General features: G+C 42.0%; 2 protein-coding genes across 3 annotated transcripts in view; both read left to right on the top strand.

Annotated features, from left to right (window-relative positions):
• RIC1 (RIC1 partner of RAB6A GEF complex) overlaps nucleotides 1-22,031 on the top strand; it is a 347,665-nt gene that overhangs the window by 77,188 nt on the left and 248,446 nt on the right. The gene's annotated exons all lie outside the window — the stretch shown is intronic.
• Nucleotides 1-22,031, top strand: part of PDCD1LG2 (programmed cell death 1 ligand 2) — a 63,934-nt gene that overhangs the window by 16,285 nt on the left and 25,618 nt on the right. Inside the window, exon 3 of the mRNA XM_036084146.2 lies at nucleotides 14,747-15,052. Within this exon, the coding sequence (XP_035940039.2) occupies nucleotides 14,747-15,052 (306 nt within the window). The remainder of the gene's footprint in view (nucleotides 1-14,746; nucleotides 15,053-22,031) is intronic.

Here is a 22,031-nt window from a genome sequence, read left to right as displayed (position 1 = left end):
CCTTCCCCTGCCCCAGTCCTACATAACCTCCTCCCCATAACACTGTACTATCTACCCGTTTCTCCATTAAAAAATTTTCCTAAATATCACTAAAAGAAATCTTAGTAAGCACTCAGCAAGATATGTTCTTTATAGTTTCCGAATCAGCAAATACAGATATCACTCATTTTAAAGTGGCTCTATGTATTTTATTGGACATGCTGTAGTTTATTTAACCATTCCTTTATTGAGAGAAATTACAGTTATTTAAAAAACAATTGTTTCTTGCTGGATTAATGCTTGAAAAAAAATGTGTTTCCTAAAGACTGTGATGAAGACTGACTGACTCTGAGTACGACCCACATAAACCATTCATCATGAACTCTTTCCTTAATTGTATGTCTGTGGGTGCTCTATTCTGTTATCTATAAAACAGCTTAAAGTTTGAAAAGAAAAATTGGCAGAAAACATTTTCATTTCATTTTTTAAACATTTGTTTATTTTCAAATTGACATACAGTAACATTCAGTCTTTTTAATAGAAACATCTATGAGTTTTTGGCAAACATGTGATCATATAACCACCACCACAATCAAGATCCAGAACAATTCCACCACTTGCCAAGCAAACAAACAAAAAACCCTCCCCAACTCTTAAACCCGGGTACCCAATGATCTATTCTCTGTCCTATGGTTTTAAATTTTCTGGATTATCATATAAATGGGATTATCCACTAGATACCTAGAGATGTGTTTTGTCTGGCTTCTTTCACTTAGCATAATGCAATTGAGATTTATCCATGTTGTTACATGTACCAGCAGTTTATTCCTTTCTGTTGCTGAGTAGTAGTCCACTGTATGTATATACCGGATTTTGCTTATTCATTCCCCAGTTGAGGGACTTTTGGGTTGTTTCCTGTTTTTGGCAATTACAAATCAAGTTGCTATAAATGCTTATGTATAGATTTTTGTGAGAACATAGGTTCTCATTTCACTTGGGTAAATACCTAGGAGTAGGATGCTGGGTCATGTGGTAAGTATATATTTAACTTTATAAGGAACCACTAAACCTTTCCATAGTGGCTAGACTATGTTTGCATTCCCAGCAGCAAAGTATGAGCACTCCAATTGTTCCACATTCTTGGCAGCACTGACGTTGTCGTGTTTTTTAAAGTCATTCTAATAGGTGTGTAGAAGTATCTATTTGTGGCTTAATTTGCACTTTCCTAGTATCTAGTGATGATAAGCATGTTTTCACATGGCAATTGGACATCCATATGTCTTCTTTGGACAAGTTTGCATTCAAACTATTTGACCATTTTTTTTTGGACCATATTTTTTTATTGTTACGTTAATCCCCGTACATTACATCATTAGTTTTAGATGTAGTGTTCCATGATTCATTGTTTGTGCATAACACCCAGTGCTCCATGCAGAACGTGCCCTTCTCAATACCCATCACCAGGCTAACCCATCCTCCCACCCCCCTCCCCTCTAGAACCCTCAGTTTGTTTTTCAGAGTCCATCATCTCTCATGGTTCGTCTACCCCTCCGATTTCCCCCCCTTCATTTTTCCCCTCCGGCTATCTTCTTCTTCTTTTTTTTTCTTAACATATATTGCATTATTTGTTTCAGAGGTACAGATCTGAGATTCAACAGTCTTGCACAATTCACAGCGCTTACCAGAGCACATAACCTCCCCAGTGTCTATCACCCAGTCACCCCGTCCCTCCCACCCCACCCCCCACTCCAGCAACCCTCAGTTTGTTCCCTGAGATTAAGGATTCCTCCTATCAGTGAGGTCATATGATATATGTCTTTCTCTGTTTGACTTATTTCGCTCAGCATAATACCCTCCAGTTCCATCCACGTCGTTGCAAATGGCAAGATCTCATTCCTTTTGATGGCTGCATACTATTCCATTGTATATATATACCACCTCTTCTTTATCCATTCCTCTGTCGATGGACATCTTGGCTCTTTCCACAGTTTGGCTATTGTGGACATTGCTGCTATAAACATCGGGGTGCACGTACCCTTTCGGATCCCTACTTTTGTATCTTTGGGGTAAATACCCAGTAGTGCAATTGCTGGATCATATGGTAGCTCTATTTTCAACTGTTTGAGGAACCTCCATACTGTTTTCCAGAGTGGCTGCACCAGCTTGCATTCCCACCAACAGTGTAGGAGGGTTCCCCTTTCTCCGCATCCCCGCCAACATCTGTCATTTCCTGACTTGTTAATTTTAGCCATTCTGACTGGTGTGAGGTGGTATCTCATTGAGGTTTTGATTTGGATTTCCCTGATTCCTAGCGATATTGAGCCCTTTTTCATGTGTCTGTTGGCCATTTGGATGTCTTCTTTGGAAAAATGTCTGTTCATGTCTTCTGCCCATTTCTTGATTGGATTCTTTGTTCTTTGGGTGTTGAGTTTGATAAGTTCTTTATAGATTTTGGATACTAGCCCTTTATCTGATATGTCATTTGCAAATATCTTCTCCCATTCTGTCGGTTGTCCTTTGGTTTTGTTGACTGTTTCCTTTGCTTTGCAAAAGCTTTTTATCTTGATGAAGTCCCAATAGTTCATTTTTGCCCTTGCTTCCCTTGCCTTTGGCGATGTTTCTAGGAAGAAGTTGCTGCGGCTGAGGTCGAAGAGGTTGCTGCCTGTGTTCTCCTTTAGGATTTTGATGGACTCCTGTCTCACATTGAGGTCTTTCACCCATTTGGAGTCTATTTTTGTGTGTGGTGTAAGGAAATGGTCCAGTTTCATTCTTCTGCATGTGGCTGTCCAATTTTCCCAACACCATTTGTTGAAGAGACTGTCTTTTTTCCATTGGACATTCTTTCCTGCTTTGTCAAAGATTAGTTGACCATAGAGTTGAGGGTCCATTTCTGGGCTCTCTATTCTGTTCCATTGATCTATGTGTCTGTTTTTGTGCCAGTACTATACTGTCTTGATGATGACAGCTTTGTAATAGAGCTGGAAGTCTGGAATTGTGATGCCGCCAGCTTTGCTTTTCTTTTTCAACATTCCTCTGGCTATTCAGGATCTTTTCTGGTTCCATACAAATTTTAGGATGATTTGTTCCATTTCTTTGAAAAAAGTGGATGGTATTTTGATGGGGATTGCATTGAATGTGTAGATTGCTCTAGGTAGCATTGACATCTTCACAATATTTGTTCTTCCAATCCATGAGCATGGAACGTTTTTCCATTTCTTTGTGTCTTCCTTAATTTCTTTCATGAGTATTTTATAGTTTTCTGAGTACAGATTCTTTGCCTCTTTGGTTAGATTTATTCCTAGGTATCTTATGGTTTTGGGTGCAATTGTAAATGGGATCGACTCCTTAATTTCTCTTTCTTCTGTCTTGTTGTTGGTGTATAGGAATGCCACTGACTTCTGTGCATTGATTTTATATCCTGCCACTTGACTGAATTCCTGTATGAGTTCTAGCAGTTTTGGGGTGGAGTCTTTTGGGTTTTCCACATAAAGTATCATATCATCTGCGAAGAGTAAGAGTTTGACTTCTTCTTTGCCAATTTGGATGCCTTTTATTTCTTTTCGTTGTCTGATTGCTGTGGCTAGGACTTCTAATAATATTTTGAATAGCAGTGGTGATAGTGGACATCCCTGCCGCGTTCCTGATCTTAGGGGGAAAGCTCTCAGTTTTTCCCCATTGAGAATGATATTCCCTGTAGGTTTTTCATAGATGGCTTTTATGATATTGAGGTATGTACCCTCTATCCCTATACTCTGAAGAGTTTTGATCAAGAAAGGATGCTGTACTTTGTCAAATGCTTTTTCTGCATCTATTGAGAGGATCATATGATTCTTGTTCTTTCTTTTGTTAATGTATTGTATCACGTTGATTGATTTGCGGATGTTGAACCAACCTTGCAGCCCAGGGATAAATCCCACTTGGTCGTGGTGAATAATCCTTTTAATGTACTGTTGGATCCTATTGGCTAGTATTTTGGTGAGAATTTTTGCATCCATGTTCATCAGGGATATTGGTCTGTAGTTCTCCTTTTTGATGGGGTCTTTGTCTGGTTTGGGGATCAAGGTAATGGTGGCATCATAAAATGAGTTTGGAGGGCGCCTGGGTGGCTCGGGCGCCTGGGTGGCTCAGATGGTTAAGCGTCTGCCTTCGGCTCAGGTCATGATCCCAGGGTTCTGGGATCGAGTCCCGCATCGGGCTCCCTGCTAGGCGGGGCGCCTGCTTCTCCCTCTGCCTCTGCCTCTCTCTCTCTCTCTCTCTCTCTCACTCTCATGAATAAATAAAAATAAAAACATTTAATAAAAAAAATGAGTTTGGAAGTTTTCCTTCCATTTCTCTTTTTTGGAACAGTTTCAGAAGAATAGGTATTAATTCTTCTTGAAATGTTTGGTAGAATTCCCCTGGGAAGCCATCTGGCCCTGGGCTTTTGTGTTTTGGGAGATTTTTGATGACTGCTTCAATTTCCTTAGTGGTTATAGGTCTGTTCAGGTTTTCTATTTCTTCCTGGTTCAGTTTTGGTAGTTGATACATCTCTAGGAATGCATCCATTTCTTCCAGGTTATCGAATTTGCTGGCATAGAGTTGCTCATAATATGTTCTTATAATTGTTTGTATTTCTTTGGTATTGGTTGTGATCTCTCCTCTTTCATTCATGATTTTGTTGATTTGGGTCATTTCTCTTTTCTTTTTGATAAGTCTGGCCAGGGGTTTATCAATCTTGTTAATTCTTTCAAAGAACCAGCTCCCAGTTTCGTTGATCTGTTCTACTGTTCTTTTGGTTTCTATTTCATTGATTTCTGCTCTGATCTTTATTATTTCTCTTCTCCTGCTGGGTTTAGGCTTTATTTGCTGCTCTTTCTCCAGCTCCTTTAGGTGTAGGGTTAGGTTGTGTACTTGAGACCTTTCTTGTTTCTTGAGAAAGGCTTGTATTGCTATATACTTTCCTCTTAGGACTGCCTTTGCTGCATCCCAAAGATTTTGAATAGTTGTGTTTTCATTTTCATTGGTTTCCATGAATTTTTTTAATTCTTCTTTAATTTCCTGGTTGACCCATTCATTCTTTAGTAGGATGCTCTTTAGCCTCCATGTATTTGAGTTCTTTCCGACTTTCCTCTTGTGATTGAGTTCTAGTTTCAAAGCACTGTGGTCTGAAAATAGGCAGGGAATGATCCCAATCTTTTGGTACCGGTTGAGACCTGATTTATGACCTAGGATGTGATCTATTCTGGAGAATGTTCCATGGGCACTAGCGAAGAATGTGTATTCTGTTGCTTTGGGATGGAATGTTCTGAATATGTCTGTGAAGTCCATTTGGTCCAGTGTGTCATTTAAAGTCTTTATTTCCTTGTTGATCTTTTGCTTAGACGATCTGTCCATTTCAGTGAGGGGGGTGTTAAAGTCCCCCACTATTATTGTATTGTTGTCAAAGTGTTTCTTTGCTTTTGTTATTAATTGCCTTATATAATTGGCTGCTCCCATGTTAGGGGCATAGATATTTACAACTGTTAGATCTTCTTGTTGGATAGACCCTTTAAGTAGGATATAGTGTCCTCCCTCATCTCTTATTACAGTCTTTGGTTTAAAATCTAATTTGTCTGATATAAGGATTGCCACCCCAGCTTTCTTTTGGTGTCTATTAGCATGGTAAATGGTTTTCCACCCCCTCACTTTCAATCTGGGGGTGTCTTTGGGTCTAAAATGAGTCTCTTGCAGACAGCATATTGATGGGCCTTGTTTTTTTATCCAATCTGATAGCCTGTGTCTTTTGATTGGGGCATTTAGCCCATTTACATTCAGGGTAACTATTGAAAGATAGGAATTTAGTGCCATTGTATTGCCTGTAAGGTGACTGTTACTGTATATTGTCTGTGTTCCTTTTTGGTCTATGTTGCTTTCTGGCTCTCTCTTTGCTTAGAGGACCCCTTTCAAGATTTCTTGTAGGGCTGGTTTCGTGTTTGCAAATTCCTTTAGTTTCTGTTTGTCCTGGAAGCTTTTTATCTCTCCTTCAATTTTCAATGACAGCCTAGCTGGATATAGTATTCTTGGCTGCATATTTTTCTCACTTAGTGCTCTGAATATATCCTGCCAGTCCTTTCTGGCCTGCCAGGTCTCTGTGGATAGGTCTGTTGCCAATCTAATGTTTCTACCATTGTAGGTTACGTATCTCTTCTCCCGAGCTGCTTTCAGGATTTTCTCTTTGTCTCTGAGACTCGTAAGTTTTACTATTAGATGTCGGGGTGTTGACCTATTTTTATTGATTTTGAGAGGGGTTCTCTGTGCTTCCTGGATTTTGATGCCTGTTTCCTTCCCCAAATTAGGGAAGTTCTCTGCTATAATTTGCTCCATTATACCTTCTGCCCCTCTCTCTCTTTCTTCTTCTTCTGGGATCCCAATTATTCTAATGTTGTTTCGTCTTATGGTATCACTTATCTCTCGAATTCTGCCCTCGTGATCCAGTAGTTGTTTATCTCTCTTTTTCTCAGCTTCTTTATTTTCCATCATTTGGTCTTCTATCTCACTGATTCTCTCTTCTGCCTCATTTATCCTAGCAGTTAGCGCCCCCATATTTGATTGCACCTCATTAATAGCCTTTTTGATTTCTACTTGGTTAGATTTTAGTTCTTTTATTTCTCCAGAAAGGGTTTCTCTAATAACTTCCATGCTTTTTTCAAGCCCAGCTAGTATCTTTAAAGTGATGATTCTGAACTCTAGATCTGACATCGTGCTAATGTCCGTATTGAGTAGGTCCCTGGCAGTCGGTACTACCTCTTGCTCTTTTTGTTGAGGTGATTTTTTCCGTCTTGTCATTTTGTCCAGAGGAGAATAGATTAATGAGAGAACAAAATGCTAACAGTGTAACAACGTTCCCAGAAAATATACTCGAAACAAATCAGAAAAGACCTGAAGCAGTGGGAAAAGAAAGGGAAAGAGAGAAAAAAGAAAAAGAAAAAGAAAAAAAAAAGGAAAAGAAAAAGAAAAAGATAAAGATAAAAACAAACAAAAACAGAACAAAACAGAACAAAACAGAATGTGATCAAATATGATCAGGCTGGTATATAGATCAGTGCCACACACTAGATTTTGGGTGTATTTGGTCTGTTAGAAGAAAGTGCCTCCCAAAATTTTAAAGAAAGAAAAACTTATATATGTACAAAAATAAGGGTTGATATGATGAAGGGATGGAATATGACTATAAAGATGGAAATTATAAAAAAGTTTATAAGAGGAATTGATAAGAAGTTGTTTGAAAAATGAAAGAAGAGGATTTAAAAAAAAAAAAGAGAAAAAAAAGGGGAGAGAATGTGATCAGGCAGGGGAGTAGGAAAAAACCATACAATAGAGATTTAGGGTATATTTTGATCTGTTAGAAGAAACTATCTCAAAATTTTAAAGAGAGAACAACTTATATATATATGCCGAAAATACGGGTAACTACTATGAAGGGATAGAATATGACTCTAAAAATGAAAAATAAAAATGTTTTTTTTTTAAAAAGGGATTGATAAGATGTTGGTTGAAGAAGGGAAAAAGAAAAATTCAAAAAAAAAAAAAGACAGTTAAAAAAAATTAACTTTGAAAGACTAAAGAATCATGGTAAAAAAGCCATGGATTCCATGTGCAGTATTCCCCTAGCGCTGGAGTTCTGCCGTTCTCATTGATCGGTAAACTTGGTCTTGGCTGGCTGTTCTCGCTGATCTTCTGGGGGAGGGGCCTGTTGCCGTGGTTCCCAAATGTCTTTGCCGGAGGCGGAATTGCCCCGCCCTTGCCGGTCCGGGCTAAGTAATCTGCTCGGGTTTGCTCTCGGGAGCTTTTGTTCCCTGCAAGCTTTCCGTACAGCTTTGGAGGCGGAGAGTGAAAATGGCGGCCTCCCAGTCTCCGCCCCGGAGGAGCCGAGAACTCGGGGTCCCGCTCCTCAGTGAGCCCCCAGAGAAAAGCAGTCAGTCACTCCCGTCTCCCCGGTCTCCGGCCGCACTCCGTGCTCACCGGCCTGTGACCGAGCCTTTCTATCTGGCACCCGACCCCGGGTGGAGTCTCCAAACCCAGCAGATCCCCGCGGTGCGCTCCCGCACCTCTCCTCCCGGGGGAAGAAGGTGAGTCTCCCCGGATCTGCCGCTTGTTGGGTCCCTGCTGGAGGAGCAGTGGCCCGACTGTGCCGCGGATCACGGTCTATGACAACCCCGAGCTGAGAGCCCGCGCCTGGGCTCCGTCTCTGCAGCCGGCTTCCCCGCTCCGATACCTGGGAGCTCTGCCGCACTCAGGCGCCCCCGGTCTTTCTGTGACCCCAAGGGTCCTGAGACCACACTGTCCCGTGAGGGTTCCACCCCCCGCTTAGCCACCAGAGTGACGTCCCTCAGCGGAGCCCACTTCTAAAAGTTCCGATTCTGTGCTCCGTGGCTCTATCACTTGCCAGAAGCGGCCGACGGAGGCCCCTCCCCCGCCGTCTATCCTCCCGAATATCACCTCGGATTCACTTCTCCGCACGTCCTACCTTCCAGAAAGTGGTCGCTTTTCTGTTCAGAGAGTTGTTGCTCTTCTTTTCTTCGATCTCCTGTTGAGTTCGTAGGTGTTCAGAATGGTTTGATCCCTATCCAGCTGAATTCCTGAGACCAGACGAAATCCAGGTCTCCTACTCCTCCGCCATCTTGCTCCGCCAATCCTCTATTTGACCATTTTTAATTGGTTTGTTCATTTTCTTACTAAGGTTTTAGAATCTTTGTATATTCCAGATGCAAGTCCTTTATCAGATGTGTGATAAGCAAATATTTTCTCTCGGTCTGTGGCTCATCTTTTCATTCTTTTAATAGTGTCTTTTGCACAGCCAAGATTTTAAATTTGGTGGAATCCAGTTGATCTTTTTTTTTTCTTACATGGACTGTGTTTTTGGCATCATGTCTAAGAACTGCCTAACCCAAACTCTCAACGATTTTCTCCTATGGTTTTCTTAATACTTTCTAGTTGTACATTTTACATTTAGGTTTATAATCCATCTTGAGTTAATTGTCATAGAAGATATAAAGTATAGGTTGAAGGTAATTCTTTTTCTTTTTTGTGATTGGAGGTCCAGTTTCTTCAGCCCCATTTGTTGAAAAGACTGTCCTTTCCTCATTGAATTGCCCTTGCACGTTTGTCAAACATGAATTGGCCATATTTGTGTGGGTCTATTTCTGAACTCCATTCTGCAGTCTGTCCTTTGTGTATATGCTTTCCCTCATAGCACACTCTTCTGATTTCTGTAATTCTTTTTTTTATTATATTTTTATTTCAAAACCTAAGTACATCTTGTAACCCAGATACATTTAAGGGGAAATATTCATTTCTGTACTTTGTCATGTCTTGGAGGAAAAGTAACCCCAATTATTATTCCTTTTATTGATTTTTTTCCTTTTTTTCCTTCTTTCTTCATCCTCCGGAGAGGGATAAAAATCAGGGGGTCACATGACCATGGTGATGCTTGAGGTCACTCTGGGGTGGGGACCACACCGTGGGTCACTCCCCTTAACCTATCTTCACGCTCTAAAACTACTTCTTCAGACCCCTGAGGTATACAAAGCAGAAGAATCAGGTTGCGGAAAGGATTTCTAAGAGATGAGATGTCCCCGTGCAGTATTCCTACAGAGAGGAGCAGATGAGTCAGGTGCCCAGAGCAGGCTTCTATCCTCAAATAGGAACTAGAGTTTTCTGAAACCTGTGGTTCTGTAAAGCAGCCCCCACCTTTCAAGTTCATTAAGTACAGAGTCTGAAAAAAACTTCAGCTTTTGTTACCAAATGGAAAAAAAGAAGTATGAAATTAGCTTAAAGGGGAAGCTATCTTAGAAGGTAATGCAAATGATTTGTTTTGTGTTTCTGGAGACATGACAGGTGCTGACTCCTATTGATGCCTGATAGCAAATAAAATACACAGTTTCCCTAAGAACTTTCAAAAAGACTCCAGCATTACTAAAGCCTGCTGCTTTCATCTGTTTAAAGAAACTGCATGTGTGAATTTTTCATGCCCTGGCCAAACGCGTTACCCTTTAATTTAGTCAGGGGGGCCAAATGAATGGGAAAACCTGCTCTGCTTTGTTTTTGTCTGCTTAATTCTGTAGTTGCGGAAACTTTCCAGTTTTCTCCTTTGTCTCATGACTTCAGCACTTCAGTGCTGGGTTGAAGCTTAATATAATAACCCCTGATTTCAAGCTGTATTACAAAGGTATAGTCATCAAAACAGCATGGTATTGGCGTAAAAACAGACACATAGCTCAAACAGAATAAAGAACGCAGACACACACACACACACACACACACACACACACACCCCACCACCACCCCCCAAATGTATTTTCTTTAGCATAAAGTGGAAAAGTGTATCTATCTCCTTCGTGGATGTAATATGTACATGCCAGGGCATATATGGTCCTATCTATAGAGTTGTTAGTACAGGGTTTCAAGACACAGAGATATGAACTGGAATTCCAACTCCACGAACTACCACTCTTTGACCTTGGACAAGTTGTATCACTTCTGTAAGCCTAAGTTTCACCATGATAACTACTACCTTGTGGAGTTTGGGGAACGTCAAATGAGATGATGATGTGAAGATTAGCCCAGTGTCTGGCTCACTGTGTTTAATAAATGTTGACGATTACTCTGCTTCCCAGTAACAGCCCAAGTGCAGGCTCATGTTATAAGTCTTCTTCTCAGACAGTAATGTGCACATGAACCACCTCAACTTTGTTAAAATGTGGAGTCTACTTCCCTAAGTCTGAGACCGAGCCTGAGATTCAAAAATCTCTCACTTGCTCCCAGGTGAAGCTGATAGTTGATAATAAAAGATAATAAAGGCGGGATAATAAAAGATGTTTGCCTGAGCAGGTGTTTTACTTATCTAACCAATGGTTTTCAATACTCTGCGCATTAGAAGCTTCCAAGGAAATTTAAAAAAAAATTGATGTTGGCCTCATAAATGAATTAGAATTCATATTTAAAGGATCCAAGGTGGGGCCTAGTATTTTTTTTAAAAGGCCTCCCCAGTGATTCCAATGGTGGCCAAAGTTGAGGCACTGATGTGCATACAGGCTTGAGAAAAATATCTTCATGCCGTTGTTTGCAAGAGTGGTTTTTTTTTGCCTCTGTAATTTACAATAAGTAAGAATAATTTAGGATCTTAAAAGTATAGTGCATTTCCTGAAAATTTATGGGGTAATCAAGCTCACAGCTTTGCCTGTCTTAGAAGCTTTAATTGAGGCAAAATTACACCAAATAACAAGTAATCTTCTAGTTATTCTGAGCTGCTCAGATATTTGATTCAGGTTTGCTAATTGCTCTTTCCTCTTATGAACATTAGCTGAAAAATAGGTAACACACTTTATGCCTACAACCCCGTACATGCACTCTGCACAAAGCAGAGGAGAGAAGAAGCAAGCAGAAAATGGATTTTTGTCAAGGCCCAGAGTGTAGAGGGGAGTTCTGCTGTCTGCTATGGGGAGTTCCAGAGGAAGTTACAGACGTTCTCTCTCTCATGAGAAGAAAGCCTGCGTGCGGTAAATAAATCTGCTAAATGAATTCAATAGAGGCAACACCCAAAGTCCTCTTATATCCAAAGACACTTATATCTCAGACTCAGCAACTGAACCTCCTTGCAAATCCCATTTCTCTTCCCTGCTTCCTGCTGTATCATGTGTAATAAAAAAAAAAATAGGAGAGTAACAATGAATTCCTGAACCTGGAAGAAAATGGTTACTTATGTATTTGATCAATGAGTAAGTGAATATTCCTCTTCAGACCAGAGTGGCCTTGGTAGCGGGTAGCTCTGTCTTGGTTAAAAGGGGACTTAATAACTGAAAATTTGGAGATGATCCCCATCAGAAAGGGATCTACCCTTAAGACGGTCCTGTTAGGGAGAGCCTGAGGGAGAGTTACTACAAGTGGATTTCATGAAATGGAATCATGCAGGACATTCGGAAGCACGAATCTCTTTTCACATGGGACATCCCACAGTCTTCTCAACCTGTCCAAGCAAATGCGGGTGTGATCAGCAGCGTTTTACTGATAAGCAGTCATGTTCTAGACCTGCCCTCACCCCAGCCTGCACAAAAGCATGCCGGGCAGATGTGAACTCTCTCCTGTCCCATAGATCTTTTAGAAAGGCACATCAATGTTCTAGTGATGGTGAAAACAGGGGTTGCAGGCAAAACGTAAACTTGCCCAGTTGTTCTTGATAAATCTCAAGTTTGGGCATAACTATCAAATGTGCTGTGTGATGATGAAGAATGCCAGCCAGTTTGTGCAACATGGGCAAGTTGCAGTTTGATGAGAGGAAAGCAGAAGTGAGTAGGGTTAGGCTCATCCTTTCTTATTTCTCTCTCTTGCTGCCATTTGCCAAACCCTTAACTGGAATGGAAGATACCGAAACATACTCAGCCTGGGCACTGCCTTCCAAGTCTTGCAGGATTATAGGAGGAGAAACTCAGGTCAGAAGAGAATTGCCATGTGAATCATTTAAGCCACATAAACCCAAAATTTATTTATACTTTAGGATCTATTGCCCAGGGGGCACCTGGGTGGCTCAGTCAGTGAAGCACCTGCCTTCGGCTCAGGTCATGATCCCTGGGGTCTTAGGATCGAGCCCCACGTCATCCTGCTCCTTGCTCAGCAGGGAGCCTGCTTCTCTCTCTGCCCCTCCCCACCTTGTGCATGTGCGATGCGCGTGCTCGCTCTCTCTCAAATAAATAAAATCTTTAAAAAAAAAAATCTCTTACCCGGGATGGTCAGGGAATGGGCTCTTCTGGTTAATAAAATATCATGGCCCTGTGTTTCATATACGAATTACCACTTGCCCAAGAATTATAACAGGGTACGAAAGAAAGGAACCAATGTTTGCTGACCGCCTATCCCCTGCCAAAATAAAGCACTTCACATGTGCCATTTTGTCTAATTTTCACCACAATACTTTGAGGCAGATATTACCCTTGCACCTTTATAGATAAAGAAGCAGAGGCTCACAGAGCTAAATGACACAGTCAAGATCAAAGGGCTCATAATCTCGATCCAGTCAGTCTGTCACTAAACCCCATGCTCTTACTGTACCACTTTTTATAAGGGTAAAAACTCCTTGAATAGCATATGCTTAGAAGCCTCTGCAAATATCTATTGAATGGATGTCTTGACTAATTAAATAAATGAATGAAGCAAGCTCTCCTGAATATAATTTGATCTAATCTTTTGTCATGATTCAGAAGTTACTTTAAGGTCTTGCCACACCTCCATATGATGAATACCCTTTCATTAATGATGGAGGCGGCATAATCTTGTATAGTTTCCCACAGTGTATTCATGCATACACTACCTTCGTTAGTTTGACTTTGCTTTACCACTCTTCATGCCATTGTTTTTATAGAATTCTTTAAAGTCAACTCAGCTTTTATTCTTTGAGCAAAATGGTATACCCCTGTGGTAAATGGAAAACAGGTATCATTGTTACTGGTGAATAAAGGACATAAGCAAAAAATAAATGTGATGAAAGTAGTGTTATTAAATTCTACCCAGATATTTACAGTATCTGCCTGGGAGCTTTCTGGTTTATTAAAAGGAGAAATAGCCGTTGTTGGAGGTGAGAGAGTCTAGTTGCAAATTATATGTTACTTGAAGGGTTCAAACAGAATTGAAGAGGAAGTAAATTCCTCCCTGAATAATTCAGTTCCCTTTAGGCCTTAATTCTACCCTAAATAAAATTATCTTGCATGCTTCATGTGTGCCTCATATTTTGGGAAATATTGTTGCAGTGGAAACTTTAGAATTTTAAGCCAAACATCTAACTGGCTCTGAATTTTTTTAAAGATTTTATTTATTTATTTGACAGAGAGAGACACAGCGAGAGAGGGAACGCAAGCAGGGGGAGTGGGAGAGGGAGAAGCAGGCTTCCCGCCAAGCAGGGAGCCCGATGCGGGGCTCGATCCCAGGACCCTGGGATCATGACCTGAGCCGAAGGCAGATGCTTAATAACTGAGCCACCTGGGTGCCCCAAACTCTGGCTCCAAATTTTAACTTTACTAACTGTATGTCCTGGTGTGAACCTCTTTGAGCCAGTTTCCTCAACTGTTAAAACAGTAAATAATAATACATATTTCATGGTTGTATTTTCAGGATTAAGTGATATAGTTATAAAGAGCCTAGCACAGTGCCTGGTGCATAGTATGTATACACTAAATATTAGTTCTATTCTTCCTTTCTCCTTATTGACAGAAAAAAAGAAGCTTGTCCAGTGGGCTCGTGTGACTCGGTGTTTAAGGGCTCTTGGAGCTTAGCAATCCCTGGGTCTGATCCTGGCTACTTTCCTGTGCCTTGGTTTCATTTTCTAAAAAGAGGATGGCTCTCTACCTCGCTGGCTTTCTGGGAAAACTAAATGAGATTGTGTGTTGGCAGAGGACGAACACATAGTAAGAACTCAACAAATGATAATTATTATTACTCCCAGTCACGAGAGGAGGTCGTATTTGTCAGGGGGGGTATAATTTGATCCATATGGAGAGAATGGCCCTGGGTAGTAAGACAGCGATCAGCTGCACAGGTGGGGCGTGTTGAGAGGAGAGAAGTACCTCAAAACAGTGGATCAAGAGTTCCACTCTTGGCCAGACAGGACAGGGCAGAGGAGAGAAAGGAGCCTGAAGGATGGCCCAGTTCGTGACAGGGGTCTCCTGGGACATGGGGGTGGGATGGGCCTCCTCGGCCCCTACTCTGTACAGAAGTGAGATGTGAAGGCAGACAATGGGAGAACGTCTTGTTTTTTGTTCAGCTTTATTCACAGTGACGGTCCCTAAGGAACTGTACACAGTAGACTATGGCAGCAATGTGACCCTAGAGTGTCACTTTGACACTGGAGGTCACGTGGAACTCAGATACTTAAAGGCCAGTTTGCAGAAGGTGGAAAACGATACATCCTTGCAGAGCGAAAGAGCCAGCTTGCTGGAGGAGAAGCTGCCCCTGGGGAAGGCCTTATTCCACATCCCTCGAGTCCAAGTGACGGACGCAGGCCAGTACCGCTGCCTGATCATCTACAGGGTCGCCTGGGACTACAAGTACCTGACTCTGAAAGTCAAAGGTGAGTCGTTTCAAAGACTGGAATCTGTACGGCATTAGCACAAGCCAAAACTGGGAGGATGGTTACAAGGAGACGGGGCTATCTTAGAGAAAACAGAAGCACCTGCCCAGAAATAGTTTTTAACATCTGAGTATAAAGCAGCTGAGGTGAAGGTAGGTAAGGGTAGGAGTTGCAGGAATAACGTGGGTCTAGAGGGAAGGCAGGAAGGGGGTCCCTGAAAGCCAGGAGGGTGCCGAAGATAAGCTTTGCCTGGCTCACAGTTTCCCCAAGGAACAACATTGACTTGATCACTAAGCTCCCCTTTAAGAGAAGCTTATTCCTCTAATCCAGAGTTTGTTAAACCGTGGTTTGCTGGCTGTTCATGGTTAAAGCATCATAGTGAGTAGCAACAGGTGAGTGTCTTTCTCCAAATAAAATGAACAGATCAGAAGGCAACACATAGTAGGGCTGAGTGTACTTTGGTGAAACTCTTGTTTCAGAGGGTGTGTGTGTATGTGTGTGTGTGTGTTAGATTGTGATGTAAAATATTTTTTCTCACTCTGACTCTGGGACATAGTCTAAAAAGTTTGGAAAACACTCATGTATTGCAAATGAAGCAGCTGAAGTCCCGAGAAGTGAAGGGGGGTGGGCTTGGGAAGCCCAGTCAGGTCCATAGCTGTCCCCATTCCTCTAGGTTAAGGGCTCTCCTCACCACAACACAGGCCAAGAACCTAAGTCTGAAGAGAATCTTCAAGCTTGTATTTGTTTTGGAAAAGGCCATTTTGGGAAAGCCCTCTAACAAGTATAGAACAGACTCGGCTCTGTTCACCAGCTTGTTCTTTCAGCCCACACTGACTGTTCTGGGTTTTCTCTGTCTCCTCCCAGTCTCACCCAGTAAGCCTCAGAGGATCTGTTCTGTCTTCTGGAAAGTCCATAGACTTTGGTCCCTAAAGACCATTGACCTTGGCAGCAATGTTGTGACTTCATGATGTGGTACAAGGAAGGATAAACTAGGAGGATTAGACATGAGGGTGAATGTTTTCACCTGTGACCTTGAGCAGGTTATTTCACCTTTACAATCTCACATTTTTCTTATCTGTAAAAGGAGAGCCATAGTAGCACCTACCACAGAGGATCATTGTACAAATTAAAAGAGATAATGAACATAAAGAACTGAGCATGGTTCTTGGCATGTGGTGAGTGTCCAGAGAGCTGGTCCAAAGACCTCCTCTTACCTCAACTCTCAATGAGTCATGAGGAGAGTCATTAGCCTGGATGTAACTGCCTTCTATCTTAATTGCATATCCTCCATCCACAACTGGGATGAACTCCAGAACTTTGAAGTTCGTCTGATTTCAATTGGAGGAAAGAGGATTTACATTCTCACGATCCCCTGATGTATTCAGTGTCTACACCCCTAACTCGCTGCCTCTGAGTTTGTTCGCCTCTGAATGCTGTAATGCATGTAGGGTCTCTGGGCAATTCGAGGCCAGTCCTTCCACTCTTTCTCTCCAGCTGAGGGCTGCCTCCTGTTCCTGGGAAGCCACGTTGCCAGCGTCATCACCTAAAGTGGAGATGGCTCTGGTGCGGGACAGGTTTATTCCTTAAATATTAATTACTTATTCTTGAAATCCTTGCTGCTCTTCAAACTATGGTATATGGGGAGCACAAGACTTTCTGAGGACTCACAGAGGCACAGGCGGTTTTAGGAAATGAGTTTCTAATCCTTCATCTTCCCCAAGTATTCTTTCCCCAAACTGAGTGTGCCTGAGAATTAGCCTTCCAGGCAAGGCTCTTGGGGTTCCCCTAAAACACTTCCTCTTTTATCATCACCTTCTTCCACTTCATAGAAAGTGTACCTCTCACCATGTGATGCGTTGCCTTGAGGTGTAGAAAAACTACATCCTGCTAAACAAAAGCCTGATTGGACATATTGATCCCTTATCAAACTGTAATGACTAACAAATCCTTCTGCAAAACAGGTGGTACCAAATTCTGTTTTCAACAAAGCTGGAGGAGGCCCTAATACAGTTAAGAGCTGATAGTAAAAAATGAAGTAGGGTTGTTGGGTTTTTTGTTTCCATATAAATCGTAAGGCTTTTAAGCATAAAATGACATCTCTATAACAAAACTGCTTCCACACCCACTTACTTGTTTATATGAGTAAATTTCCTTAGCCTTTCTTACCATAAAAATGGAAAAATTGAAATAGAGCTGAGGCTAATCTTGTCTCATCCCAACCACAGCCATCTCTATCTTGGATACGTGAACAAATCAAAAAAGAGAGCCCCATCCATCCTCTTATGGGATACATTTCCAGAAAACTTTATCTTTTATGTTTAATCATTATCAATATTCATAATTTCCATTTTGATTTTACATGTGTTGATAATAGAAATTAGATTTCAGTGCAGAAGGAAACCAAACACTTGAAGCCTTGTGATCACAAGTAAAAAAAAAATTAATCTCAATAGCTGTATATATTTTGTTGTTGCAAAGAAACATAAGGATCACCAATACAAGAGCTTTCTAACATGTTGAGTTGGGATAAAATCCTATAGGAAAAGTGGAATGTGAACTGAGGGTCACAGAATGAAACAATGTGAAAAAGAGTGTAAAGCTCTGACCATTACAGGAAAATTTTTCTTAAAGATTTTATTTATTTGAGAGAGGGAGAGAACACAGAGGGAGAGTGAGAGCGAGAAGCCGACTCCCCACTGAGCGGGGAGCCTGATGCAGGACTCAATCCCAGGATCCCGAGATCATGACCTGAGCTGAAGGCAGACGCTTAACAACTGAGCCACCCAGGCTCCCCTACAGGATAATTTTTATATGTATTTTTCCATGGACGGTGGTGTGTATAAAAGATACCTCCTTTGATATCTAGACAGCAGTAGGTACATATGTAAGAGTGAAACCATTGTTTTACTTAAAATATAAATGTTTGTAAAATGCTAAACATTATATATTTTTCCAATACAGATACTTAGGAAAAATTTTAAGAACCTACCTTATAAATGTGTGAGAGGGAGCATACTGTGTCACAGCCTTTTGGGAGGAATGCAAGCAAAAACAGGAAAAGTTGAAGACCATCACCTAAGAGTATTCTACCCTGATCACGGGAGATCTGGTGCCTCAGTTAGGGTTTGCTTCAATGAAACAGGACTGGAAGAAGTACGTGCTTTTTCCTTAAAATGCCTGATCTATGGCCTAAACTTGAAAACAGGTTTATAGCACTTTCTTTGATATCTGGGCAACAGTTGATATTAAATATAGTGAAAAGAGAACTAATTTTTTAAAAGCCCAGGAAAAACAGTACTAGGTAGAAGGGCTAGAGAGTCTAGAAGACACAGGTTTCTGACAGGCAGCTACGATGAGTAACCTGTCTGAGGGAGAGTAGGGACCGTGGCTGAAGAGAAGAGAGCCGTGGCCCCAAGAGGCCAGAGAGCCCAGGGCTTAAGCCCAAAGGCTGAGAACTGGACTGAGCCAAGGATCCCAGACAGACACAGAACAAGTCCTGAGAACGGAAGGGCCAAACCCACCCCAAGGCCCTGGCAGGACATGAGGAGGGCAATGGGAGAGCGCCAACCCCCGGGATGGACTGAGGCTCACAGAAGTATTTCAAACCCACGAAAAGGCCCAGGCTAGATGGGAGTTCGACTTGAGCAAGTGGAGGAAGGAGGCAACAAGGCTTCCATTTTCTCTCACAGTGGCCTTTACCCTGAGGAGGGGAAGACAAAGGACCTGGAGAGGAAACGGCCCAAGGAAAGCAGTGCAGCCTTGAAAGGATAAGGGACAGTCGGCCTCTGGACCTAGAGAAAGTATTGGCTTAAAACACTTACTGATGGGGCTAAACCACTCCCTTGGGGAACAGAAGGATAATAAGGAAAGCTGCAGTTAACACAATAATGTTCTGAATTCCTCAATGGGCCAAAGCTCCTGGGGTGTGCAAACTGTGTGACCTGAGGTTCCTCCCCAGGTCATCTAACAGATGAATTGGGAGCAAGCCTCAAAGATTTCCTTCAGCGATTCCTAGAAACTCGCCTACATTCTGTAAGACCAAGGCATGTGAAACTACGTTTTTTCACCTTCATTACCGTCATTACGATGATAAGCAGCTAATAGCACCTGCAGCTTATCTCTATTTCAGGGATGCTAGAGTTGCCAGTCATGTAGGGATCCTATAGTCAGAGATGAGCAGGGAGACAGAAACCATTCAAAGCAGCAGAAATTTAAATCCAAAAATAGAAATTCTTTTAGTAGAGCAGACTGAGTAACTAATGGGGGGGTGGGGAACAGGGAGGCGAATCAGCAATTAGCAATAACGAGAAGCTGCTGCCTGCACTGGACTGGAGGGAGAGGAAGAAGGCAGGGTTAATGGAGCTCGGCGGCTGGAGTCACGGGGCAGATACTAGAACCACAACGGGCCCATCCAGTGGCTTCAGGAGCAAGGAAGAGCCATGGGTGCTGATGGAGGGGTCGTTGCAGCATAGAGCGTAGGGGGGAAATACCCTAACTTCTCCCTCCTGTTTGCCCTCCAGACTGCCCACCGTGTCTCCTGTGGGCTGGCAAGAGCCTGGGAGACACGGCCTGCTGGAGTCAGCCTTCACACAGTACAGCGCGGAGAAGAACACTTGAGGGATGGATCTGAGGGCAGACAGGCCCAGGATCCACACAGCACACATCTTGTGCATAAACTGGTAAAATGTGAGATGAGTAGTAGTGTAGTTCACTAGAACTGTACCAGACTCAACAGCTAATAGGTGTTGACTCAGGGCTAACAAAGGGTGATGGATGGTCTTGGGTCACCCAGGAGATGGTCTCCAGGTGCCCACAGGGCTGTTATAGCCATCCTAGCTGCACCTAGATCGTTCGTCTAATAAAATTAATCTTATGACCTTAGGCTGCATTAAAACCCTGCGTGGACCTAAAATGTGCTCAACACATAGGAAGTAATTAGTCACACTGTGCTTCGTGCTGCTTAGGTTAAATCTGGAACATAGGTCATGTTACATTGGCAAACACAGTGAATCCAAAGACTGGTATGTGGCACTGGGTCTAAAAACTGTCCTGTGAGATATGGTTGAAGGAAGGAGGCATGTTTTACCCCAGAATGGAAAGACTATATGGAGTCTTGCCAATTATTTTCAAATACCCAAAGGATCATATGCAACAGCTAACAATAATTGTTAACATTATTTGAATTTTTACTGTGTTCTAGGCACCTAACTCATTCAATCATCCTAACACCTCTGTTAAGGATAAGAATTATCACACCTGTTTATAAATGAGAAACTCGAGGGCTTTAAAGGTCATGTAACCAGCCCTTGGCTCAAGCCTAATCAAACCACATTCTTAATTACTATACTGCTCATATGTTGAGCAGACAATTACCAATGGGTTGAAGCTGCCAAGAGGCAAAGTTTGACTTGGCAGAAGGATGATCTTTCCAGTGAAAGTTTAACTTTCTAATTGTCTAATCATGGTGATGGCTCCTCCTCGCTGTAGGAGCTTCCATTTAGAGATGTATTTAGCCAATAGTTAGTTATCTAGCAGCTTACCAATATCAGAAAAGAAGTATTATTAAAGATAAAAAGGGACATTTCATCATGATAAAGAAGTCAATATGACAGGGAGGCATAAGAGTCCTAAATGTGTGTACATCTAACAACATAACTTCAAAACATATAAAACAAAAACTCACAGACCTAAAAGGAGAAATAGATCCACAATCCTATTTGGAGATTTCAACTCATCTCTATTCTAACAGGTAAAGTAAACAAAAAAGAAAATAGAAGACTTGTGTAAACACAGCCATCTTGGCCTGACACATGTAAAACTTACACCCAACAACTGCAGAGTAGGAAGTTAGACTAGTTTGAATTGTAAGATCACTTTCAGCTCTGAAATTCTAAAATTTACTCATCTCTTCCTAAGAATAACCCCCCTGGTCCAGCTTCTCCATTGTGTGTGGCTAATAATGATGCCCTTTCACCCATTTCCCAAATTGCACAAGGCTGTGGAGGCATCTTTAATAGCGTATGCATGCAAGCTATGAGCTCCCATCCCTTCCCCCCAGCCTTGCTGGTTCTTTTCGCTGAACATCTCTCTCATCTTCTCCCTCATTTATATATCCCAGGTTACAGCCTCAGCCTTCCTTCTGATTCTTGGCCCTCCTACCTCTGAAATCACCTCTCAACTTGGCCCCCAAGATCAGCTTCTTGTTCTGAGCTACCCTGCAGGAATGGGCCAGACCTTCATATGCAACACATTGCTCCTATGCATCTATTTGTTCTCCTCCATCCCCTCCCCCCAAAGACCCCAGAGCTTACAGAAATAATCTACACTGTAATAGGATAAATGATCATAAGAGGACATCAAACCAAGGGAAAATAAGTGTAGATAAATAACATAAAATGAGAGATTAGTGAGTCCTCAAAATGCATGCTTCGGAGATCCTGTTGAATTGCTAGAGGTAGATCAAAATTGGCTTCAAGGAGACTGGTAAGTCCAACCAGTTCAGGTCTCACTAGGCTGCTTCAAAACCTGATTCTCCTCATCTTCTATGAGTTCTGTGTGCCCCTAAGTCCCTGCCTTTCCTGTGTCTGTTGCTCCATCCCCAAACTTTTTGCAATTACATAGACAATCAACCTCTTATGATGATTCCAGTACAGAATTCAGAATAATATAGCCACGAAGGGCATGAGTTCAAGTCCCCCTCCCGACCCCAGATTCCAGCTGTTTCCTTATTTATAAAATAGGAATATGAATTTTGCCTACCTCCTAGGGTCCTTGAAGAGTTTAAATGAGGTAATACATGTTAAAGAGATAGAATCAGGTTTTAGAGCCACTGTAACCCCTGTTCCTCTCCAAGTCCTTGACCAAGTGAGCTATACACACAAGGATCAGTAGCCAAATGGGAAATGAACTCCATTTTTTAAATTAATAACCGGACGAGCACATGATTTTCTCCTTTCCCTTCTCCCAACTTCAGGGCTTC

Source organism: Halichoerus grypus, chromosome 14 (genome assembly GCF_964656455.1).
Source record: "Halichoerus grypus chromosome 14, mHalGry1.hap1.1, whole genome shotgun sequence".
NCBI lineage: Eukaryota > Metazoa > Chordata > Mammalia > Carnivora > Phocidae > Halichoerus > Halichoerus grypus.
This window is presented reverse-complemented; position numbering and strand designations above follow the sequence as displayed.